Source organism: Neomonachus schauinslandi, chromosome 16 (genome assembly GCF_002201575.2).
Source record: "Neomonachus schauinslandi chromosome 16, ASM220157v2, whole genome shotgun sequence".
NCBI classification, from domain to species: domain Eukaryota; kingdom Metazoa; phylum Chordata; class Mammalia; order Carnivora; family Phocidae; genus Neomonachus; species Neomonachus schauinslandi.
The window spans coordinates 3242627-3265196 of record NC_058418.1 but is presented as its reverse complement, the minus strand read 5'-3'; the positions used below and the strand labels follow the sequence as shown (position 1 = coordinate 3265196).

The window sequence follows — 22570 nt, the reverse complement described above, 5'->3', positions numbered from 1 at the left end:
ATATGGATGGGTCTTGTCTTTTTATCCAACCTGTAACCCTGTGCCATTTCATGGGAGCATTTGGGCCATTCACATTGAGGGTGACTATTGAACGATATGATTTTAGTGACATCCTATTGGCTGTGATGTCCCTGTTTGTATAGATTGTCTCTGTAAATTTCTGGTCTATGCTACTCTTGGAGTCTTTCTTCTTTTATAGAACCCCCTTAATATTTCCTGCAGGGCTGGCTTGGTGGTCACATATTCTTTCAGTTTTTGCCAGTCCTGGAAGCTCTTTACCTCAGTCCATTCTGAATGACAGCCTTGCTGGATAAAGTATTCTTGGCTGCATGTTCTTTTCATTTAGTACTCTGAATATTTCCTGCCAGCCCTTTCTGGCTTGCCTGGTCTCTGTGGACAGGTCTGATGTTATTCTGATGTTCCTCCCTCCTACATAAGAAATTTCTTCCCCCTAGCTGCTTTCAGGATTGCTTCCTTGGTTCTAAGCTTTGTGAGTTTTACTATTATATGTCGAGGCGTTGATCTGTTCTCTGATCTTGGGAAGAGTCCTCTCTGCCTCTTGGACATGAATGCTTGTTTCCTTCCCCAGATTAGGGAAGTTCCCAGCTATGATTTACTCAAATATATCTTCTAGTCCTCTCTCTGTCTCCACCCCTCAGGGATCCCAATAATTCTGACATTGGAAAGTTTAATGGCATCATTAATCTCTCTCAGTCTGCTCTCTTGGGCTTTTAGGTGTTTATCCCAGGCCTCCTCGGCTTCCTCCTTTCCTATCATCTTATCTTCTAGCTCTCTAATTCATTCTTCTGCCTCATTTACCCTGGCTGTCAGTGTATCTGATTTAGACTGCATCTCATTCATAGCATTTTAAAATTTGGCCTGATTCGATCTCATTTCTGCCCTTAGAGATTCTATATTGTCACTAATATTTTTCTCAAGCCTAGATATTGACTTCCTAATTGCTACTCTGAATTTTATCTCTGACATCTTGCTTATATCCATATCCATTAGGTCTGTGGCAGAGGCCATAGTTTCTGATTCTTTTCTTTGTTGGGGGTTCCTCCTCTTAGTCATTCTGTTGAGGGGGTTGAGGGAATGTACAGAGTCCAAAGTATTAACCACGACCCAAGCAAGATGCACCATTTTATAGGGACCCTAGGGTTGTTGTCCTCTTGTTCTTCCAACCTGTCTTCTGGGGGAGGGGCTTGCCACGCTGTTACTCATGCAACCCAGCTTGGGCAAGTTGTCCCACCCCCTCTTAGGGGCGGTGGGAGGGGGTAAGCTCAGTGGAAACCGGTTTTTTGAGCTTTTGTTCTCTGGTGGCATTCTGTGTCTCTTCCAAGAGAGCAGAAATGACCGCACCCAAACCTCTGACCCAGAGCAGAGAAATCGTAATCTTCTCTTCACTGAGCTCTCCAGGCCACGCAGTCTCCATTTCTGTCTGCGCTGCTAAAAACCGTAGCCTCCCCGGTGGTGCACCCCACAGCAACTCTCCCAGAGATCGATCCCAGGGCCCGGTCTTGTCTCTGCCCTTTGTGCTTCTAAAACCACAAGCCACCCCCAGTTCGCACACCCACAGCTCCTGGATCCTGTCAGGGGGCTGGATTAAAGTCCTTTCCCTGCTGCTACCACCTTCTTGTCTGTGCCCGGTCCCCAGCATGGACACTTTTGCGCTCTGGTGTTCTATCACCTTCCCAGTGCCAGCTTATGGCGGCTCCCTCCCCCTTCTGTTTATCTTCTGATATGTGCCTGCAGAATCATGGCTCTGCCCTTCATACCTTGAGACTGCCAGAGATTTTCTGCTTGTAGAGATCCAGATATATATTCTTACATCTCAGGCTGATTTCGTGAGTGTTCAGAATGGTTTGGTAGATATCCAGCTAAATTCAGGGACCTGTTGAAATAGGGTCCCCTACTCCTCCGCCATCTTGCCTCTATTCCAGAGTAGTACGTTTTATTTTTTTTTCAGAGTAGTATGTTTTAAATGCCTAATTCTAAAATTGTTCAAGGTGCCTAGCATATAACAATGAATCATGGAACACTACATCAAAAACTAATGATGTAATGTATGGTGATTAACATAACATAATAAAAAAAACTAATGATTGTATGGTGACTAATATAACATAATAAAATAAAAATTTAAAAAATAATAAAAAAATAAAAATGTTCAAGTTGCCTAGCATATAAGAGCTCAAATTCCAGCTGCTTCTTTCATTTACATTTGGCTCTCTGTTATTATATTTATCTTACTGGTTACTCTTATTCCTTACACACTTGTACCTTCAATTTTATCCACAAAACCCTTCAGATATTAGACTACTCTTTAGGTCCCACAGTATTTCCCCATCAACAATTAAAATGTTTTTTTCTAATTTTATTATATTATGTTAGTCATCATACAATATAACTTTCTGACACATCATGGTTTCAAGTGTTTGCACCATTTTCCTGAAAGTCAATTTTTTTCTGATTGCAAAGAACCCATATATAAATAGAAAATTAAAGCAATACTGAAAAAGATAAAGAAATCATATCACCTACACAAGCCCTACCCCCAGAAGCAACCACAGAACAAAATAAACATTCTCTGATAAGTCTGTGATTATATTTTCTCAAGTTTTTATGGACATCATTTTAGGTTACAAATATAATTGTAAATTAGATTGAGAATATCATTTATATGGACACACCATCAGACATTCAAATCTCCTCTGACATGTATATCACTCAGTTTTTTTTTAATCAGTGATGAATATTGCTTTCAATCTTTTATCAATGATCTTAGAATATTGGTTTATTCTAACACTCTGTTAGATTATCATGCAAGAAGTTTGAGTTCTGGGGTGCCTAGTAAGGTCAGTCAGTTAAGCGTCTGCCTTCAGCTCAGGTCATGGTCTTCTGGTCCTGGAATCAAGCCCCTCATTGGGCTCCCTGCTCAGTGGGGAGTCTGTCCCTCTCCCTCTGTCCCTCACCCCACTCATACTCGCTCGCTCACCCTTTCTCAAATACATAAAAAATCTTTATTTTTTCAATTTTATTTTATTGTTATGTTAGTCACCATAAAATACATCAGTAATTTTTGATGTAGTGATCCATGATTCATTGTTTTCTTATACCACCCAGTGCTCCATGCAGTACATGCCTTCCTTAATACCCAGGACCGGGTTAACCCATCCCCCCAGCCCCCTCCCCTCTAAAACCCTCGATTTTATTTTATTCTGTTATGTCAGTGACCACACATTACAGTATTAGTTTTTGATGCAGTGTTCCATGATTCATTGTTTTCATATAACACCCAGTGCTCCATGCAGTGTGTGCCCTCCCTAATAGCCATCACCGGGCTAACCCATCCCCCACCCCCGTCCCCTCTAAAACCCTCAGTTTGTTTCTCAGAGTCCATAATCTCTCATGGTTCATCTCCCCCTCTGATTTCCCCCCCCTTCATTTTTCCTTTCTGTCTCCTAATGTCCTCCATGCTATTCCTTATGTTCCACAAATAAGTGAAACCATATGATAATTGACTTTCTCTGCTTGACTTATTTCACTTAACATAGGATGAGTCTGGAAGCTTTCCTTCTGTTTTTATTTTTTGAAACAGCTTCAGTAGAGTAGATATTATTTCTTCTTTGAATGTTTGGTAGAGTTCTCCAGGGAATCCATCAGGCCCTGGACTGTTGTTTTTTGGGAGGTTTTTGATCACTGCTTCAATCTCGTTCCTGGTTATTGGCCTATTCAGGTTGTCAATTTCTTCCTGTTTCAGTCTTGGGAGTTTATAGGTTTCCAGGAAGTCCTCCATTTCATCCAGATTGCTCAGTTTATTGGCATAGTTGTTTATAATAATTTCTAATAATTGTTTCTATGTCCTTGGTGTTGTGATCTCTCCCTTTTCATTCATAATTTTATTAATTTGGGTCCTTTCTCTTTTCTTTTGGATAAGTCTGGCCAGTGGTTTATCGATCTTATTAATTCTTTCAAAGAACCAACTTCTAGTTTCGTTGATCTGATTTACTGTGTTTCTGGTTTCCAATTCATTGGTCTCTGCTCTAATTTTAATTATTTATCTTCTAATGCATGGCTTAGGAATCATTTGTTGCTTTTTCTCTAGCTCTTTAAGGTATAGAGTTAGTTGGTGAATTCGGGATTTTTCTATTTTTTTGAGTGAGGCTTGGATGGCTATGTATTTCCCCCTTAGGACTGCCTTTGCAGTATCCCATAGGTTTTGGACCGATGTGTTTTCATTCTCATTGGTTTCCATGAATTGTTTAAGTTCTTCTTTGATTTCCTGGTTGACCCAAACATTCTTGAGCAGAGAGGTCTTTAGCTTCCAAGTGTTTGAATTTCTGCCAAATTTTTTCTTGTGATTGAGTTCCAGCTTTAAAGCATTATGGTCTGAGAATATGCAGGGAATAATCTCAATCTTTTGGTATCGGTTGAGACCTGATTTGTGACCCAGTATATGGTCTATTCTGGAGAAAGTTCCATGTGTGCTCGAGAAGAATGAGTATTCTGTTGTTTTAGGGTGGAATGTTCTGTATATATTTATGAGGTCCATCTGGTCCAGTGTGTCATTCAAAGCTCTTGTTTCTTTGTTGATTTTCTGTTTAGCTGATCTGTCTATTGCTGAGAGTGGAGTACTGAGGTCTCCTAGAGTTAACGTATTATTATCAATATGACTCTTTATTTTGGTTAATAGTTGGCTTATGTAGTTGGCTGCTCCCATGTTGGGAGCGTAGATATTTACAATTCTTAGATCTTCTTGTTGGATAGACCCTTTAAGAATGATATAGTGTCCTTCTGTGTCTCTAACTACAGTCTTTAGCTTAAAATCTAATTTGTCTGATATGAGAATTGCGATCCCAGCTTTCTTTTGAGGTCCGTTGGCATGGAAGATGGATCTCCATCATTTCACTTTCAGTCTGGATGTATCTTTAGGTTCCAAATGAGTCTCTTGAAGACAGCATATGGATGGGTCCTGTCTTTTTATCCAATCTGCAACCCTGTGCCATTTTATGGGAACATTTAGGCCGTTCACATTGAGAGTGATTATTGAAAGATAGGAATTTATTGTCATCATGTTGCCTGTGAAGTCCTTGTTTCTATAGATTGTCTCTGTAAATTTCTGTTGTATATCACTCTTGGGGTCTTTCTCCTTTTATAGAACCCACCTTAATATTTCTTGCAGGGCCGGCTTAGTGGTCACATATTCTTTCAGTTTCTGCCAGTCTTGGAAGCTCTGCATCTCTCCATCCATTCTAAATGACAGCCTTGCTGCATAAAGTATTCGTGGCTGCATGTTCTTCTCATTTAGTACCCTGATTATGTCTTGCCAGGCCTTTCTGGCTTGCCAGGTCTCTGTGGATAGGTCTGACGTTATTCTGATGTTCCTCCCTCTGTACGTAAGGAATCTCTTCCCCCTAACTGCCCTTAAGATGGTTTCCTTGGTTCTAAGATTTCTAAGAGTTTTACTATTACATGTCAGGGCGTTGGTCTGTTTTCCTTGATCTTGCGGGGATCCTCTCTGCCTCTAGGACTTGAATGTTTGTTTCATTCCCCAGATTAGGGAAGTTCTCAGCTACAATTTGCTCAGATATATCTTCTAGTCCTCTCTCTCTCTCTCCACCCCATTATGTATCCCAATAATTCTGACATTGAAGCTTTTCATGGCGTCACTTATTTCTCTAATTCTGTTTTCATGGATTTTTGAGCTGTTTCTCCCAAGCCTCTTTTTCGTTCTTTTCTATCAATTGGTCTTCTAGATCACTAATTCATTCTTCTGCCTCGTTTACCCTAGCTGTTAGAGTATCAAGATTAGATTGGATCTCAAATGATAGCATTTTTAAGTTCTGCCAGTTCAGCTTTCATTTCTGCCCTTAGAGACTCTCTGTTGCCATTAATCAATTTCTCCATTCTAGCTATTGTCATCACAACTGCTACCCTGAATTCCATTTCCGACATCCTGGTTATATCTGTATCCTTTTGTAAATCAGTGGTAGAAGTCATAGTCTCTGAGTCTTTCCTATCTTGGGGGTTTCTCCTCTTAGTCATTCTGTTGAGGGGTAGTTGAGGGAATGTACAGAATCCAAATTATTGACCACAACCCAAGCAAGATGCACCTGTTTTATAGGGACCTTAGGGTTGTCAGCCTCTTGTTCTCCCAGCCTGTCTTCTGTGGGAGGGGCCTGCCACGCTGTTACGCAGGCAACCCTATTTGGGCAGAGTTGCCCTGCCCCCTGTGGCACGGGATGGGCTAAGTGAAAACCAGTTTTGGGGGGCTTTTGTTCTCTGGCAGCTTTCCCTGGTGGCTTTCCGTGTCTCTTCCGAGAGTCAGAGCAGAAGAGACCGTTTCCAACCCTCTGCCTCAGAACAGAGAGATCACAGTTCTTCAGTGATCTCTCCAGGCCACACTAACTCCATTTCTGTCTATGCTGCTAAAAACTGCAGCATCCTGGGTTGTGCACCGCTCAGCAACACTCCCAGTCCTCGCCTCCAGGTCAGGGCACGTCTCTGCCCTTTGTGCTTCTAAAACCACCAGCCACCCCCAGTTCACACATGCAGCCCTGCCACTCCAGGTTTCAGTCTGGGGGCCTGCCCTAAAGTCCTTTCCCCACCGCTACCAGTCTGCAAGTCTGTGCCCTGTCCCCAGCGCAGGAGGCTTTCACACACCAGCGGTGCAGGATCCCAACGGCTCCCTCCCCCTTCTGCTTATCTTCCAATATCTTCCTGTGGAATCACAGCTCCCTGCTTCATACCTCAAAATCAACTGTCTGCGATATTCTGTTTGTAGAGATCCAGATATATCTTCTTACATCTCAGGCTGATTTCGTGGGTGTTCAGAGTGGTCTGGTGGATATCCAGCTCAATTCAGGGGACAAGTTGGAATAGGGTCCCCTACTCCTCCACCATCTTTTCCCAAGTCCCCCAAATACATAAAAAATCTTAAAAAAAAAAAAAAAAGTTTGAGTTCTTTCTCCAGTGATATGTCTTGTGATGAGTTGTCTGATAGTGATGCTAAGTGATTAAATCATCTGACTTTCAGAGCTACACTTATTTATTAGGGGTATATGCCCAGAGAAACCCCCCCCCCCCCAAAATATCTTCACAGTGATGGACAAATGTTAGTTTTCTCTCCAGCAGTATTTGGTAAATTCTCTCCTTTGCCTCATCCCAGTAGGTTCCAGAATGATCAATATGTGTTTCCTTTCTGGGTGGATCTTTTTTCCGTGTTCAACTCAAACAAGAATCTGGTATTTCTAGACATCAGACAGAGCTTCCTTAGTACTTCATCAGTGAAGCTTCGTTGTGAAAAAATAGACTCTGCTACCCATAATCTTCAGAAAGTGGTGTAAGTAGAAGCTAATCCCAGGATTAAAACCCTAGGGCGTAACCACGTTCCTTACATTTTTAATATTGGACCAATATTTGAATTCCTTTCCCAAAGTCCAACTGGGTACTCAAGACATAATTGAGACGGTTCATATCTTACATTTGTCTACTGAATCATATGAAGTAACTTTTTCCAATTTTTTATTGTGGTATAACATAAAACTTAACATTTTAACCATTCTTAAGTTCACAATTACGCATTTTTAAATGTATAATTATGCAACCACCACCACCATCCATCTCCAGAACTCTTCATATTGCAAAATTGAAACTCTGTCCCCATTAAACAATAATTCCCCATGATCCCTTCTCCCCAGCCCTTGGCAACCACCATTCCACTTTTTCTTATAAAGTAATTTTAATACAATGTGAAATATGATTTGGCTGTCCACAAAACACCGTGATGAACATCCAGATCCTGGGGGCAGCTTTAATCCCATTAAGACAACCATAGGGCTGTGCGTAAACAGGATTTCTCGACCTCTGCAGACACTGGGATTGGGCTCGATAATTCTTTGTTGTGGGGGCCTGTCCTGTGCATCATAGGATTTTTAGCCCTAGCCCTGGCCTCTACCTTCCAGATGCCAGTGACACCCACACATGCCCAGTTGTGACAAACTAAAATGTCTCCAGACATTGCCAGGTGTCCCCAGGGGGTACAAAATCACCCCTGACTGGGAGCACTGTTGGAGAGATGGTGTTGATGTGCTGAGATAGGCCTGTGACCTGGGCTGGGTATGTGTGTCTGAATATGATCCAAAAATCTATGTAGTTGAATGAAGTTGGGAAGAAATGATGGGGCTCAGAAGTACCAGAAAAAGGTAATTACACAAGTTAAATACTTGTAATCAGAATAGAGTGTACTCATATCCACCTATGACAGCACCTCAGGGTCTTCCTGTGGGGCTCACCTGTGCTGCTCGTGTGCTGGAAAAGTCCTGGAAGCTTACACATGGGCAGACTGCAGGGGAGGTTTAGGGAAGGAGAGTAAACATTATTTAGTTGGCAAAGTGGGCTTTGGTACCAGCAAGACCCTCCCCAGATGCAGGTGTCCTCTTTCACAGGTTTCTTGCTCAACGTAGAGAAAGAAGGAGCTCTTCTGCCACTTAGGGTTACACCGGCCATGTGATCCTGATTCTACATGGAAGATGTTGAGCAGGACATAGTGCTCCTGAAATGTGCCCATTGGTAACACTTCAGGGGAAGAAGCTACTACCCTTCCTCATCTCTTTCAAAAAGTCGCAGAACAGCTTTTGTCTGAAACGACTGTTGATGACCAACTTCCCCTTTGCAAAAGTCTGAGATGACTAAAGAAACTGGGGCTTCCGATCGTTTCTAAAATTAGATGTTAGTCAAGCCATACAAAGTTTCAGTTAATGCAAAATGAGTTCTGGAGATGTAACTGTGAACCAATGTGACAACAGTTAACAATACTGCATTGTATACTTGAAATTTGCTAAGAGACTTGATCTCAAGTGTTCTCACCACAAAAAAAAAAAAAGGAAATAGTGATTATGTGAATTATAGGTATGTTCACTAGCTTGATTGTGGTGATGATTTCACAAGGTAGGAGTATATTGAAACATTAAGTTTTATACCTTAATATATATGGTTTTTTGACCACACCTCAATGGAGGTGGAAAATATGAACCATTTCCCATGTTTAAACCTGTTTCGGCCCTTTGTTCCCATGTATACAGAAATGCAAGATTTCACCTCTCTTGTCATTTCCCTAGCCTCAAAAATATTTTCCCAGCAGATGCTTATCAGAGCTTCTGCATTGTTTTTGGTGGTCATGAGACTCTCACGCATCTGACCCTTCAAGGAAATGACCAGAATGATATGCTTCCCATATTGTGTGAGATCTTGAGACACCCAAAATGTAATCTGCAATACCTAAGGTATATCCCACCATCACTGAAAACTCCCAGCATGTGCACAGAGCTGCCACAAGCCTATATAGCAACTCTGTATAAATTGGAGGGGAGGAATCCCTTATTCTGATTAGAAACTCCTACTCAGGGCACATGGCCCAGAACAGAAAATGGGCTGGAGTTTAGTTTCCACTTGTATTGATCATTGAACAACCGGAACAACTATCCATAAGAGTCCAAAGAAATACTCAGAAACTGGATACAATCCTCTCTGAGAGAATTTATTCATGATTTATGTTTCTCCTATGTCATGATTCAGAATACCGGATTCTGTCCAGATTCATCTGTCCAGGCAAGGATGCTTTGAGAGCATCAGGTTTTCCCTTTCTTGGTATTCCTCTGGGTTGAGAGATCTCACCTTGGGATGTTCTCCACGTGATTTCTCTGTGAGGATTTTCATTAATCATCATGGGGTTCCACTGATCCTCACTTGTCCACTTTTGAGTAGCAATAGGAACATAGTTTAAGGTGATCTGTTGGTCTCAGATTGTGGTTCTTCCTCTACTGCTATGATCTTGGGCTATTTAACTAGGTCTTATCCCCATCAGTAGGATGGAGTAATGCACATCTCCCAAGGATTCGAGGACTGAATGAGACCAAGTCCAAGCACACATGTATTCATTGTTGCATTATTGATAGTAACTGCTGCCATAATTGACTGTTACCGATGACCTTCCTTTCTTTTTCCTGTGAGGATTCACCAGGAAAAGTGTGAAATTTGAAGATTGGGGGTATTAAATTGTTTCTCAAGGAGTAAATGGATACCCAAAATGGAAGGAGGAGACTCCATATAAATTTGTTTTATTTAAAAAAAAAAAAAAAAAAGGGACGCCTGGGTGGCTCAGTCGTTAAGCGTCTGCCTTCGGCTCAGGTCATGATCCCAGGGTCCTGGGATCGAGTCCCACATTGGGCTCCCTGCTCAGCGGGAAGCCTGCTTCTCCCTCTCCCACTCCCCCGCTTGTGCTCCTGCTCTTGCTATCTCGCTCTCTGTCAAATAAATAAAATCTTTAAAAAAAAAATTTGTTTTATTTTATGGGAAGCCATTAAATATTCTACTTTGTGTTCCAATGCCCAAGTTAACTTTGGTTCCTCTATTATAGGTTAGACTCTAAGAGAAGAAAGTGTTTTTGTTGAATTTTACTTAAGTTTAGTTATATGGTACATAGTCCACTTAGCACTTCATGTGAACTATCAACTTTAATAAACACTCAACATGAGGGTATGACTTCTTTCCAATTTAAAGATGGAAATGAGGTTTGATGAAGTTAAGTAACTTGGCCACATTTTCGTATACAGTAAATAGCAGAACCAGGATTTTTTTTTTTTTTTTTTTTTTTTAAGAAACCCCACTCCAAAGACCATGATGCACATAATGTCCCAATGAAATTCCATTCTCCATAGTAAGAATATTCTCTCCAGGGATAGAGTATGGGCACTTTGTTGCCTGATATGCTTGATTGACTGATTTCTAAATAAGTAGTTCTCAACATGTGGTCTCCGGACTAGCAGCAGCTGCATCACCTGGGAACTTGTTAAAACCCAAATTCTTGGGTCTCACTCAGATCCTCTGAATCGTGAGGATGTGACCCAGGAATCTTCCAGGTGATACAGGACACCCTAAAACAGAGATTGGTGGATTCTGCATCCAGAGTTTCTGAGGATTTGCATTTTTAACTGCTTGCCAGGTGATGCTGATGCAGCTGGTCCAGGGACCACACTTAGCCGCTGCTCCACATCATTTAGTCCAGGACGTGACATAATGTGGAATGAGGGGTAAAACTGGAGACAGTTATCCAGTGGTTGGTTCTTAAGAATGACTTGTTTCCATTTCTCTGGCAGGTTGGTGACTTGTTCTGCCACCACCCAGCAATGGGCCCATCTCTCCTCCTCCCTCAAGATCAACCAGTCCCTCACTTGCCTGAACCTCACAGCAAATGAGCTCCCGGAGGAGAGTGCCAAGTTGTTGTGCACGACTCTGAAACACCCAAGATGCTTCCTGCAGAGGCTATCATAAGTACTGCCTCTCTTCCCATGGAGCATCTCTGTTTTAGGTCTGGGGCCACATAGGGAAGAGCAATGGTAGTATGGGACATACAGGGAAACCCATATGGGACCTCCTACTGATGTGGACACCTGGTTCCCATTTCTGGTCCCAGGCAGGAGGCTCATGCATCTTACCCTTCTCTCACTCTTGGTCCTTCATGATTGAGCATTAAACACATGGTGAGAGAAGAAGGGGGCTAACAAGAAGAGCTGTAGCTGGGAACTCTAGCCTTTGGCGACAGCCAAGAAAATTGGGCTTTGGAAATGTTCTCACCCTCTTACCACTTGTGTGACCCTTTGGCAGGTTGGAAAACTGTCACCTTACAGAAGCCTGTTGCAAGGAGCTCTCCTCTGCTTTGATCGTCAACCAGAGGCTGATGCACCTGTGCTTGGCAAAGAATGCCCTGGGAGATGGTGGGGTAAAGCTTTTGTGTGAAGGCTTGAGTTACCCTGACTGTCAACTACAGATGCTGGTGTAAGTCTGTACTGCTGTGCGTGTGCATGTGTGCATACTGGATTCAAAGAGGACAGGTGCAAGCATTTAATAGTTCCTTTGAATACCCCAATTATAATGCTGGCAGTTAGATATGGTGAGACCTGACAGGAGGGTGTTAGAAAAAAAATACAAAACATAGTGTCAATATTTCATAGGGATTTGGGGATGTAGCTGGTTTCCAGGTTTGGGGTTTTTTTAATGCATGCCTCTTTAAAGATTTTATTTATTTGTCGGAGAGAGTGTGCACAAGCAGGGGGAGCAGCAGGCATAGGGAGAAGGAGGATCCCAGGACCCTGGGATCATGACCTGAGCCAAAGGCAGACACTTAACTGACTGAGCCACCCAGGCATTCCTTATGCATGTTCTTAGTACCATGTAACATAAGCTCTACCTGCAACTGAGTGTACATGGAGTTATTTGCCAACAAGCTCATTAAAATCCTCTTTTTTTAAATTTTATTATGTTATATTAGTCACCATACAATACATCATTAGTTTTCGATGTAGTGTTCCATGATTCACTGTTTTCGTATAACACCCAGTGCTCCATGCAGTATGTGCCCTCCTTAATACCCACCACCGGGCTAACCCATCCCCCCACCCCTCTCCCCTCTAAAACCCTCAGTTCATTTCTCAGAGTCCATAGTCTCTCATGGTTCATCTCTCCCTCCGATTCCCCCCTTTCATTTTTCCCTTCATTCTCCTAATGTCCTCCATGCTATTCCTTATGTGTCATAAATAAGTGAAATCATACCACAATTGACTTTCTCTGCTTGACTAATTTCACTTAACATAATCTCCTCCAGTCCCATCCATGTTGATGTAAAAGTTGGGTATTCATCCTTTCTGATGGCTGAGTAATATTCTGTTGTATATATGGACCACATCTTCTTTATCCATTCATCTGTTGAAGGGTATCTCAGTTCTTTCCACAGTTTGGCTATTGCGGACATTGCTGCTATGAACATTGGGGTGCATATGGCCCTTCTTTTCACTACATCTGTGTCTTTGGGGTAAATACCCAGGAGTGCAATTGCTGGCTCATAGGGTAGCTCTATTTTTAAATTTTTGAGGAACCTCCACACTGTTTTTCAAAGTGGCTGTACCAACTTGCATTCCCACCAACAGTGTAAGAGGGTTCCTCTTTCTCCACAACCTCTCCAACATTTGTTGTTTCTTGCCTTGTCAATTTTTGCCATTCTAACTGGTGTAAGGTGGTATCTCAATGTGGTTTTGATTCGGATTTCCCTGATGGCTAATGAATTTCATGTGTCTGTTAGCCATTTGTATGTCTTCTTTGGATAAGTGTCTGTTCATGTCCTCTGCCCATTTTTTGACTTGATTATTTGTGTTTTTTTGGGTGTTGAGTTTGAGAAGTTCTTTATAGATCTTGGATACCAGCCCTTTATCTGTAGTGCCATCTGCAAATATTGTCTCCCATTCTGTGGGTTGCCTCTTTGTTTTGTGGACTGTTTCCTTTGATATGCAGAAGCTTTTTATCTTGATGAAGTCCCAAAAGTTCATTTTCACTTTTGTTTCACTAGCCTTTGGAGATGAATCTTGAAAGAAGTTGCTGCGGCCAGTGTCAAAGAGGTTACCGCCTATGTTCTCCTCTAGGATTTTGATGGTGTCCAATTTTCCCAGCACCATTTATTGAAGACACTGTCTTTTTTCCATTGCATATTTTTTCCTGCTTTGTCGAAGATTATTTGTCCATGGAGTTGAGGGTCCGTATCTGGGCTCTCTATTCTGTTCCATTGGTCTATGTGTCTGTTTTTGTGCCAGTACCATGCTGTCTTGGTGTTCACGGCTTTGTAATATAGCTTGAAATCGGGCAATGTGATGCCCCCAGCTTTGTTTTTCTTTTTCAACATTTCCTTGGTGATTTTGGGTCTTTTCTGATTCCATACAAATTTTGGGATTGTTCCAGCACTTTGAAAAATGTCATTGGAATTTTGATCAGGATGGCATTGAAGGTATAGATTGCTCTGGGTAGCATAGACATTTTAACAATATTCATTCTTCCAATCCATGAGCATGGAATGTTTTTGCATCTCTTTGCGTCTTCTTCAATTTCTTTCATGAGTCTTCTGTAGTTCCTAGAGTATAGATCCTTTACCTCTTTGGTTAAGGTTAGGTTTTTTCTGAGTTATCTTATGGTTTTTGTTGCTATTTCTCTAATTTCTCTTTCTACAGTTGCATTGTTAGTGTATAAGAAAGCAACTGATTTCTGTGCATTGATTTTTGTATCCTGCCACATTACTGAATTGCTGTATGAGCTCTAGTAATTTGTGGGTGAAGTCTTTTATCATCCTCAATGGGGAAAAGCTGAGAGCGTTTCCCTTAAGATCAGGAACACGTCAAGGATGCCCACTCTCACCACTATTGTTCAACACAGTACTAGAAGTCCTAGCAACAGCAATCAGACAACAAAAAGAAAGAAAGAAAAGGTATTCAAATTGGCAAAGAAGAAGTCAAACTCTCTCTTTTCGCAGATGACATGACACTTTCTGTAAAATCCTCTTGTTAACACTAAAATCATAGGACAAATTTTGAGAAAAGAATGGAGCTGCATCAACTGTGTCTACTCAGAGATTCTATTCAGTGTTAACATCTCCAGTGTTCTTGCCATCTACAAAATCGCTCCTGACAGTAACTGTCAGCATTTCCTATAAACCAGTTTTAATCTAGGATATGCCTTAAGGCACCCAGTATCCAACAACTACTCACTCACTTGAAATTCCATGAAGCATTCAGTTCGTGGCTGGAGAGAGGTGGAAGGAAAGGATTTTACCCCACTATCTCAGCCCCCAAACACTAAAATAATATAAAGTTCCATAGGAATTAAGATGCTACCAACCCACTAGCTCTTGTCTTCAAGTTATGTTACATGTTACTGCCACCCAGAACATCTAAACAGAAAAAAATAGTGATGGCCAACATTTATCAAGCACCTGAATTAATTAATATGTGCCAGGCATTTTCCTAAGGCCTTGCCAGGGATTTTTTTTCATTTACTCAGCCAGCCTTATAAAATAAATACCTTCTCTCCAGTTTGCAGTGAGAAAGCTAAGACTCAGACATTAAATGTCATCGTGTTTGCACCCCTTTGGAGGTAGGACTCTAAGGAACTACAGGTCAAGACCTCTTCTTTCTGGACCTCAATTCTGTTTGTGAGCCATGTCCCCACTTTACTAAGTTGTCAGAACTTGCTTGGGCCTTCCTCTGTTACCCCATAGTCCTGGAAGTTTCTATAAATTTACAAATTTCCAAGCCAAGGGGGTGTGTGTTGGTTCCTCTGAAAGGCTGCCTCTGGCCCCACATCCCTGGATATATCACATGACTGCTATTCCCTGGGGTCTGGCAACGTGACAGGGGGCCCTTGTGGGAGCCAAGGCTGATACAATCACTTATAAAGTTCACTGAAACTAAAAGGCAGCCATGTTAGTATTCTATTACTGCTATAACAAATTACCATGAGCTTATCAGCTTAACATGGTTTGTATACTTCCATAGGCCAGAAGACCAGTATGCACAGCGCCGTGTTTCTTTCTGGAGGTTCTAGGAAGGGATTCATTCCCTTGCTCATTCAGGCTGTTGGCGGAATTTGCTTCTTTGTGGCTATGGGATGGGGTCCCTGCAAGCTGAGAGCTGGCCTTGTCCCCTAACAGCCACTGTGCTCCTTGGTTCAAAGCCAGCTGTGGTGGGTCCCCAAGCCCACACATTGCGTCTCTCTCCACTTCAGTAAGAAAGGACTCCTATGATTAGATTCAGCCCCTCTGTATAGTCCAGGGTAACTCACCATGTCAGGATCGCTAGTCTCAATCTCAACTGCCATGTAAGGTCTGGGGATTAGAGCACAGACATCTCTGAGGGACATTATTCTGCCTATGAAAGTAGCCAATGAGGGCGCCTGGGTGGCTCAGTAGGTTAAGCGACTGCCTTCGGCTCAGGTCATGATCCTGGAGTCCGGGGATCGAGTCCCGCATTGGGCTCCCTGCTCGGCAGGGAGTCTGCTTCTCCCTCTGACCCTCCCCCCTCTCATGTGCTCTCTCTCTCTCATTCTCTCTCTCAAATAAATAAATAAAATCTTGAAAAAAAAAGAAAGAAAGTAGCCAATGATAAGTTCAATCATCTCTGGTTTTCTGCTAATATCAAGTTCAGAACACTAATAGTAAACCAGGGAAAGGCAAAAAAAAATTTTTTTTTCAATGGTTAAGAAGAAGTACCACTGATATCCGGTGTAGCTGATTAATGGATATCTAGGATCTAGTGCCAGACTTGTCCAGATGAGAACTGGTGCCCTCCACCTCTGGATACTACCTGTCTGGTAACTGGATTTAGGAAGTATAATTGGCCCCTTCCCTAATAGAAGTTGCAGGTCAAGGCAAGATGGATATTCTCTGTCCCATAGTTAGGGTAGAAATAATAAATACCACTTGTATTAGTTTCCTGTTTCTATAACAATTTGTCACAAACTCAGAGGCTTAAAATGACACAAACTCATTGTCTTAAAGTTCTGGAGGCCAGAAGTCCAAAATGGGTTTCCCTGGGCTAAAATCAAGGTGTCCACAGGGCTGTGTTCCTTCTGAGATCTCCAGGGAAGAATCCATTTCCTGGCCTTTTCTAGCTTCTAGAGGTGCCTGCATCCCTTGGCTCATGGCCCCTTCCTCCATGTCCAAAGCCAGCAGTGTAGTGTCTTCAGTGTCCTTCTGTCTGTCTCATCACCTCTCCCCCCTGCTGGCTTTGACTCTCATGCTCCTTCTTGTAAGGATCCTTGTGATTACATTGGCTCACCTGGATCATCTCCCCACCTCCAGATCCTTAACCACACCTGCAGTGTCCCCTTTACACATAACGTCAAGTATTCACAGGGACCAGGGATTAGGATGTAGACATCTTTGCATGTGTGGAGTGGAGGGGGTGGGTGGGGCCTATATAATCACTTATATAGTAATTATAACTCCACTCATGATTTCATTTCCATGTCTCATTGTCTGCGAGCTTGTGTAAAACCTGTGACTTGAGGTCAACGAGCTTGGTTTTGGTACATCTCCTCAGGAAGGACTCTGAGTTTATTTTCTTCATGTGATTGATTTCTAGGCTTTGGTGCTGTAGCATAACCAACAGTGGCTGCAATGATCTGTCAACACTTCTCCAGCAAAACTCAAGCCTTACACACTTGGATCTGGGGCTGAATCACGTAGGAATTACTGGACTGACGTTTCTGTGTGAGCTTTGAAGAAGCCAACATGTAACCTCAAATGTCTATGGTAAGTTAGGTTTTTTTACTTTAATCTCTACCTGAAATAAAATATTGGTGGAGCAAATCCCCCAGCTCAAATACAAGAGATTGGGACAAATCTGATTATTTTAAAAATCCAGTAGGATAGCAGTTTTCACATTTTTTTTTTAAATCCCCAAATTTGTGGGCAACCACAAAAGACTCCAAATAGCCAAATTAGTTCTGACAAAGAACAAAGCTGGAGGCATCACTCTTCCTGATTTCAAACTATATTATGAAATTATAGTATCAAAATAGCATGGTGCTGGCATAAAAACAGATACATAAACCAAAAGAACAGAATAGAGAGCCCAGAAATAAACCCCCCACATACACAGCCAACTAATCTTTGACAAGGGCACCAAGAATATTCAGTGGGGAAGGGATGATCTCTTCAATAAATAGGGTTGAAAAAAACTGGATATCCACATGCAAAAGAATGAAATTGAACCCTTACACCATACACAAAAATTACCTCAAAATGGATTAAAGACTTAAGACATGAAACTGTAAAATTCCTCAAAGAAAACATAGGACATGAGCTCTTTGGCATTTGTCTTGGCAATGATCTTTTGCATATCATGTCCAAAACACTGGCAACAAAAGCAAAAATAAATAAGTGGGACTTCATCAAATTAAAAAGCTTCTGTCTACTAAAGGAAACAGTCAACAAAATGAAAAGGCAACCTACAGAAAAATATTTGGAAACCATATGTCTGATAAGGGGTTAATATCCAAAATAGATAAAGAACTTATACAACTCAATAGCAAAAAATAAATAAAAATGATGAGCAAAGAACATGAATAGATTTTTTTTTTCCAAATCAGACAGACAAATGGCCAACAGGGACATGAAAAAGTGTTCAGCATCACTAATCATTGGGGAAATGAAAATCAAAACCACATGAGCTATCACTTCATACCTTTCAGGATGGTTGTTATTAAAAGAACAGAGATAACAAGTGTTGGTGAGGACATGGAGAATAGGGAATCCTTGCGTACTGTTGGTGGGAATGCAAGCTGGTGCAGCCACTCTGGAAGCCATATGGGGGTTCCTCAAAAAGCTAAAGATAGAATTATCTTATGATCCAGCAATCCCACTTCTGGATATATATCCAAAGGAAATGAAACAGGATCTTGAAAAGATATCTGCATTCTCATGTTTATTGCAGCATTTTTCACAATGGTCAAGATAGGAAACAATCTAAGCGTCCACCAACAGATGATTGGATAAAGAAGATGTGAAATATATACACACACAATGGAATATTAGCCATGAGAAGGAAGGAAATCCTGCCATTTGAGATAACATGGATGATACTTGAGGGTATTATGCTAAGTAAAATAAGACAAAGACAAATACTGTATGATACCACTTATATGTGGAATCTAAAGGAGCTGAGCTCATAGAGACAAAGTAGAGTGGTGATTGCCAGGGGCCAAGGGGTGGGAGGAAATGGGGGGCTGTTGATCAAAGGTTGCAGACTTCCAGGGGCGCCTGGGTGGCTGAGTCGTTAAGCGTCTGCCTTCAGCTCAGGTCATGGCCCCAGGGTCCTGGGATCGAGTCCCGCGTCGGGCTCCCTGCTTGGCGGGAAGCCTGCTTCTCCCTCTCCCACTCCCCCTGCTTGTGTTCCCTCTCTTGCTGTGTCTCTCTCTGTCAAATAAATAAATAAAATCTTTAAAAAATAAAAACGTCGGGGCACCTGGGTGGCTCAGTCGTTAAGCGTCTGCCTTCAGCTCAGGTCATGGTCCCAGGGTCCTGGGATCGAGCCCCGCATCAGGCTCCCTGCTCGGCGGGAAGCCTGCTTCTCCCTCTCCCACTGTCCCTGCTTGTGTTCCCTCTCTCGCTGTGTCTCTCTCTGTCAAATAAGTAAATAAAATCTTTAAAAAAAGAGAGATGAATAAGTTCTGGAGATCTAACATATAGCATGGCAATTATAGCTAATAATACTGTTATATACTTGAAAGTTGCTAAAAGAATAGATTTTTTTCATTCCAGTGCAATTAACACAGTATTACTAGTTTCAGGTGCACAATATGATGATTCAGCACTTCCATACAGCACCCAGTGCTCATCAGGACAAGCGCACTCCTTCATCCCCCCGACACCTCCACCCTGGTGACCATTGGTTTGTTCCCTTGTAGTTAAGAGCCTGTTTAAAAAAATAGATCTTGAATTTTCTCACCAAAAGAAGAAATGACGTGTTGGGATGGAGGTGTCCGCTAACACTACAGTGGCAATCCTCTTGCAAATATATAAATGTGCCAGATCAACACGTTTCACACCTTAAACTTACACAATGTTTTATGTCAATTATATCTCCATAAAGATTAAAGAAAATCTCCAGAAACTTCTACTTCTCAACAGTAAAACAGTTCTCTCAGCAAATAAATTGTTCTCACACAAAAAATGGTAACTCTGTGAGCTGACAGATGTGTTAATTAACTTGATTGTGGTGATCATTTCACAGTACGTACATATATTAAATCATCACATCGTACAACTTAAATACATAAAATTTTTATTTGTCAACTATACATCAGTAAAGCTGGGGGAGAAAATTCACTAGAATGGTTAAAGGAATAGCTTCTAGTCTAGGTCATCCAAAGGCCACCTGTGGACCATGTTAAGATGCAACACTTAAGTCATCAAGAAGGAGTGGCGGCCCAGCTCCCAGCCTCCAGAAAGCTAGGAATTCGATACTGCAGAATATGTCACCTCCATGAGCAGATAAATGTCTTCAACTCAGTTCTGTCTCACAATCCTTTGTGAGTTAGTTTCCATCACTCAAACATACTTGAATCTGGAACCTTACTAGTGAGGGACTCTCAGATGGTAGCTAGTTTTCTGGCCTCTACAGCACAAGAAGATAAGGCAGAGTTATGGTGTCCAACCTCTACTGTGTAGTAAAAATTCTTGCAGCTTTGGGAATCCCAACACCCAGGTTGTACCTCAGACCACTCAAACTGGGGTCTCCACAAGACCCAGACAACAGTATTTGTAAAGCTCCCAGCACTGGTGAGGATGCCAACTGAACAAATCCTCAAGCTTGCAGGTGGGGAAACCTCTGGTTGTTACAATTCATGGCAGGTGCCTGTTTGCAGAGGCTGGTGATGTTAATAATGACAGGGAGGGGGCTCTCTTAACCGCATGCAATACTGGTGTAGGGATGTATCTAGTAAGCCTTGACTTCCTGATGGTATAATCTCAGTTACGTGTTCTAGGAAATGGAGTTGGTTGTATTCATCAGAAGAGTTGGCTATGATCATGAAATATGTTTGCATGTTATTCAGTGTGCCAGGAAGTATGCTAAATGTTGATGTTAGGTTTAGCCTGGGAAATACTTAAACGTATGACCTAATCTCTTGTGTGTGTGTGTGTCTGTGTGTGTGTACCCCTTGAACATTTGTACAATATTATTTGCTCAAAACAAAATCCTTTATTCCTTTTTTCTTTCAAATATCAAATCCAAGCCTACTGCTACTGTCTTCCAGATATCTAGAATCTGTTCTCATACCCCCAATACCTCCTGGTAACATCTGGGTGGTTGTATAGCCTTCAGCCTAGTCTGTATTCTGCCTTCTCTGTTCCCTACAGTTTTTCAGCCAAGTACTAAGAATAACTTCTAGGGGCGCCTGGGTGGCTCAGTCGTTACGCATCTGCCTTCGGCTCAGATCATGATCCCAGGGTCCTGGGATCGAGCCCCGCATCAGGCTCCCTGCTCTGCAGGAAGCCTGCTTCTCCCTCTCCCACTCCCCCTGCTTGTGTTCCCTCTCTCACTGTGTCTCTCTCTGTCAAATAAATAAATAAAATCTTAAAAAAAAAAAGAATAACTTCTAAATTATAGCTCTTGTCATGTTTCTGCTCAAAACCCTTGACAGTTCCTCATCTCATTCCAAGTAAAATCCAAAGTTTACAATGTCTTAAGAGCCTTCTGTGAGATGGCTCCATCTTATCTGTGACCTCATCTCTTTCAACCCTCCCTGGTTCACGCTCAAGCTGGCTACCTCGGTATTGTTTTACATGATAATCCTACACAACCTCAGGGCCTTTGCATAAGCTATGTCTCTGCCTGGGAGCTCCTACTCCGGATCTCTCTATGGTTCATATGGTTCACCCCTCAGGTCTTTCTCAACCATTGTAGTGAGCACCCCCCAGCTTCTCCCTTTGCCCTTCATAACCTTATTGGATATGACACACTACATACATCTGTTTCCTATTAGTACATGAGCTCAGAGGGAAGAGACTTTTGTTGTTCCCTGTTGGGTCCCCAACACCCAAGAGTGTGCCTGGAATCTAGGACCATATCAGTACACATTGGTTGAATGAACTAACTAATTTTGTGTCTCCCCTGTAGGTTGTGGGGATGTGCCATCACCCCTTTCACCTCTGAAATCCTCTCATCTGCCCTAGGCAGCAATCAGAGCCTGGTCACTCTGGACCTGGGCCAGAATTCCTTGGGGTATAGCGGAATAAAGATGCTGTGTGACACCTTGAAACTTCAGCGTTCCTTCCTCTGGACACTCAGGTATGATCCTCCTGCTGCTCACGGTGTTTCCTCCAGGAATGGTAGGCTTGTGGGGTGAGCACGAACCATAGGAATTTGTTGTAGGTAACTACAGCTAACATTTAGTTTTCATCCATTGATGTTTGATTGCCTGATAATTCTCCCGTTGGTCCCTTCTGTTGCTAATGCCGAGAAAATGAGTCAAAGGATGAGACCCAAACCCAGTCTGAAGCCAAGAAGCTAGACTTCTTCTAAGTGAGGGAGAGTCATGGCAGCCAGCCATTGTTGTGTTAGGAAAATCAAGCTGCAGCTCTCCTGTGGTATCTTGAAAAAGTTTGTGCTGGGGCCGTATTGGTTACAGAGGTCTGGCAGTCGGTCTGCCTTAGAAGTGTGTTCTCTGGAGTGAGTCTGCCTTGGAATGAAAGGAGTCTGTGTCCTCTGTTGGTCATCAAAGCAAGCTGCCATTGAGCTGTGTTGTCTACTTGCTACCGTGGCAACAGAGAACACTACAACTCTTCTTTGTCTTGCACAAACTTGTTTAAATTCTCAGATGCAATGTAGACAACTGATGGCTTGAAATGATAATTATGTAGAAGAAACAGATTGTATGTATACTCAACAAGGTAGCTTGCTAGTCAAAAGGAATGTGTAGACTCTGACGTTTGTTTCTGTTTTTAGCCCCATTCTGGTGAGCTAGCCCTCTTACTGTACATAGTATCAGTTTTAATCCAGGCGTAAAGCACTCACAGAGACAACATTTGAGCTGTTTCTTTAGATGTTCTTTCCTGAGTCTTTGAATCTCAAGATGAGCGATTGGGGGTGGGGGTGCCTTCTTCCTGAATCACAGATCCTAGACAGGCACAGAGACCCTGGATTCAGAATGTGGTTTTAGTTCTTTGATTTTATCAGCTACCCCATAT

The 22570-nt window shown here is 42.2% G+C and overlaps 1 protein-coding gene across 1 annotated transcript in view; it reads left to right on the top strand.

The window, feature by feature from the left end:
• The window catches only part of NLRP2 (NLR family pyrin domain containing 2), a 36071-nt gene extending 13724 nt beyond the window's left edge, over positions 1–22347 (top strand). Inside the window, 8 exon segments of the mRNA XM_021682311.2 lie at positions 7175–7345; positions 9123–9287; positions 11160–11339; positions 11668–11838; positions 16962–17092; positions 17095–17131; positions 21501–21671; positions 22329–22347. Of these exon segments, the coding sequence (XP_021537986.2) occupies positions 7175–7345; positions 9123–9287; positions 11160–11339; positions 11668–11838; positions 16962–17092; positions 17095–17131; positions 21501–21671; positions 22329–22347 (1045 nt within the window).
• Positions 22348–22570: the final 223 nt, after the last annotated feature.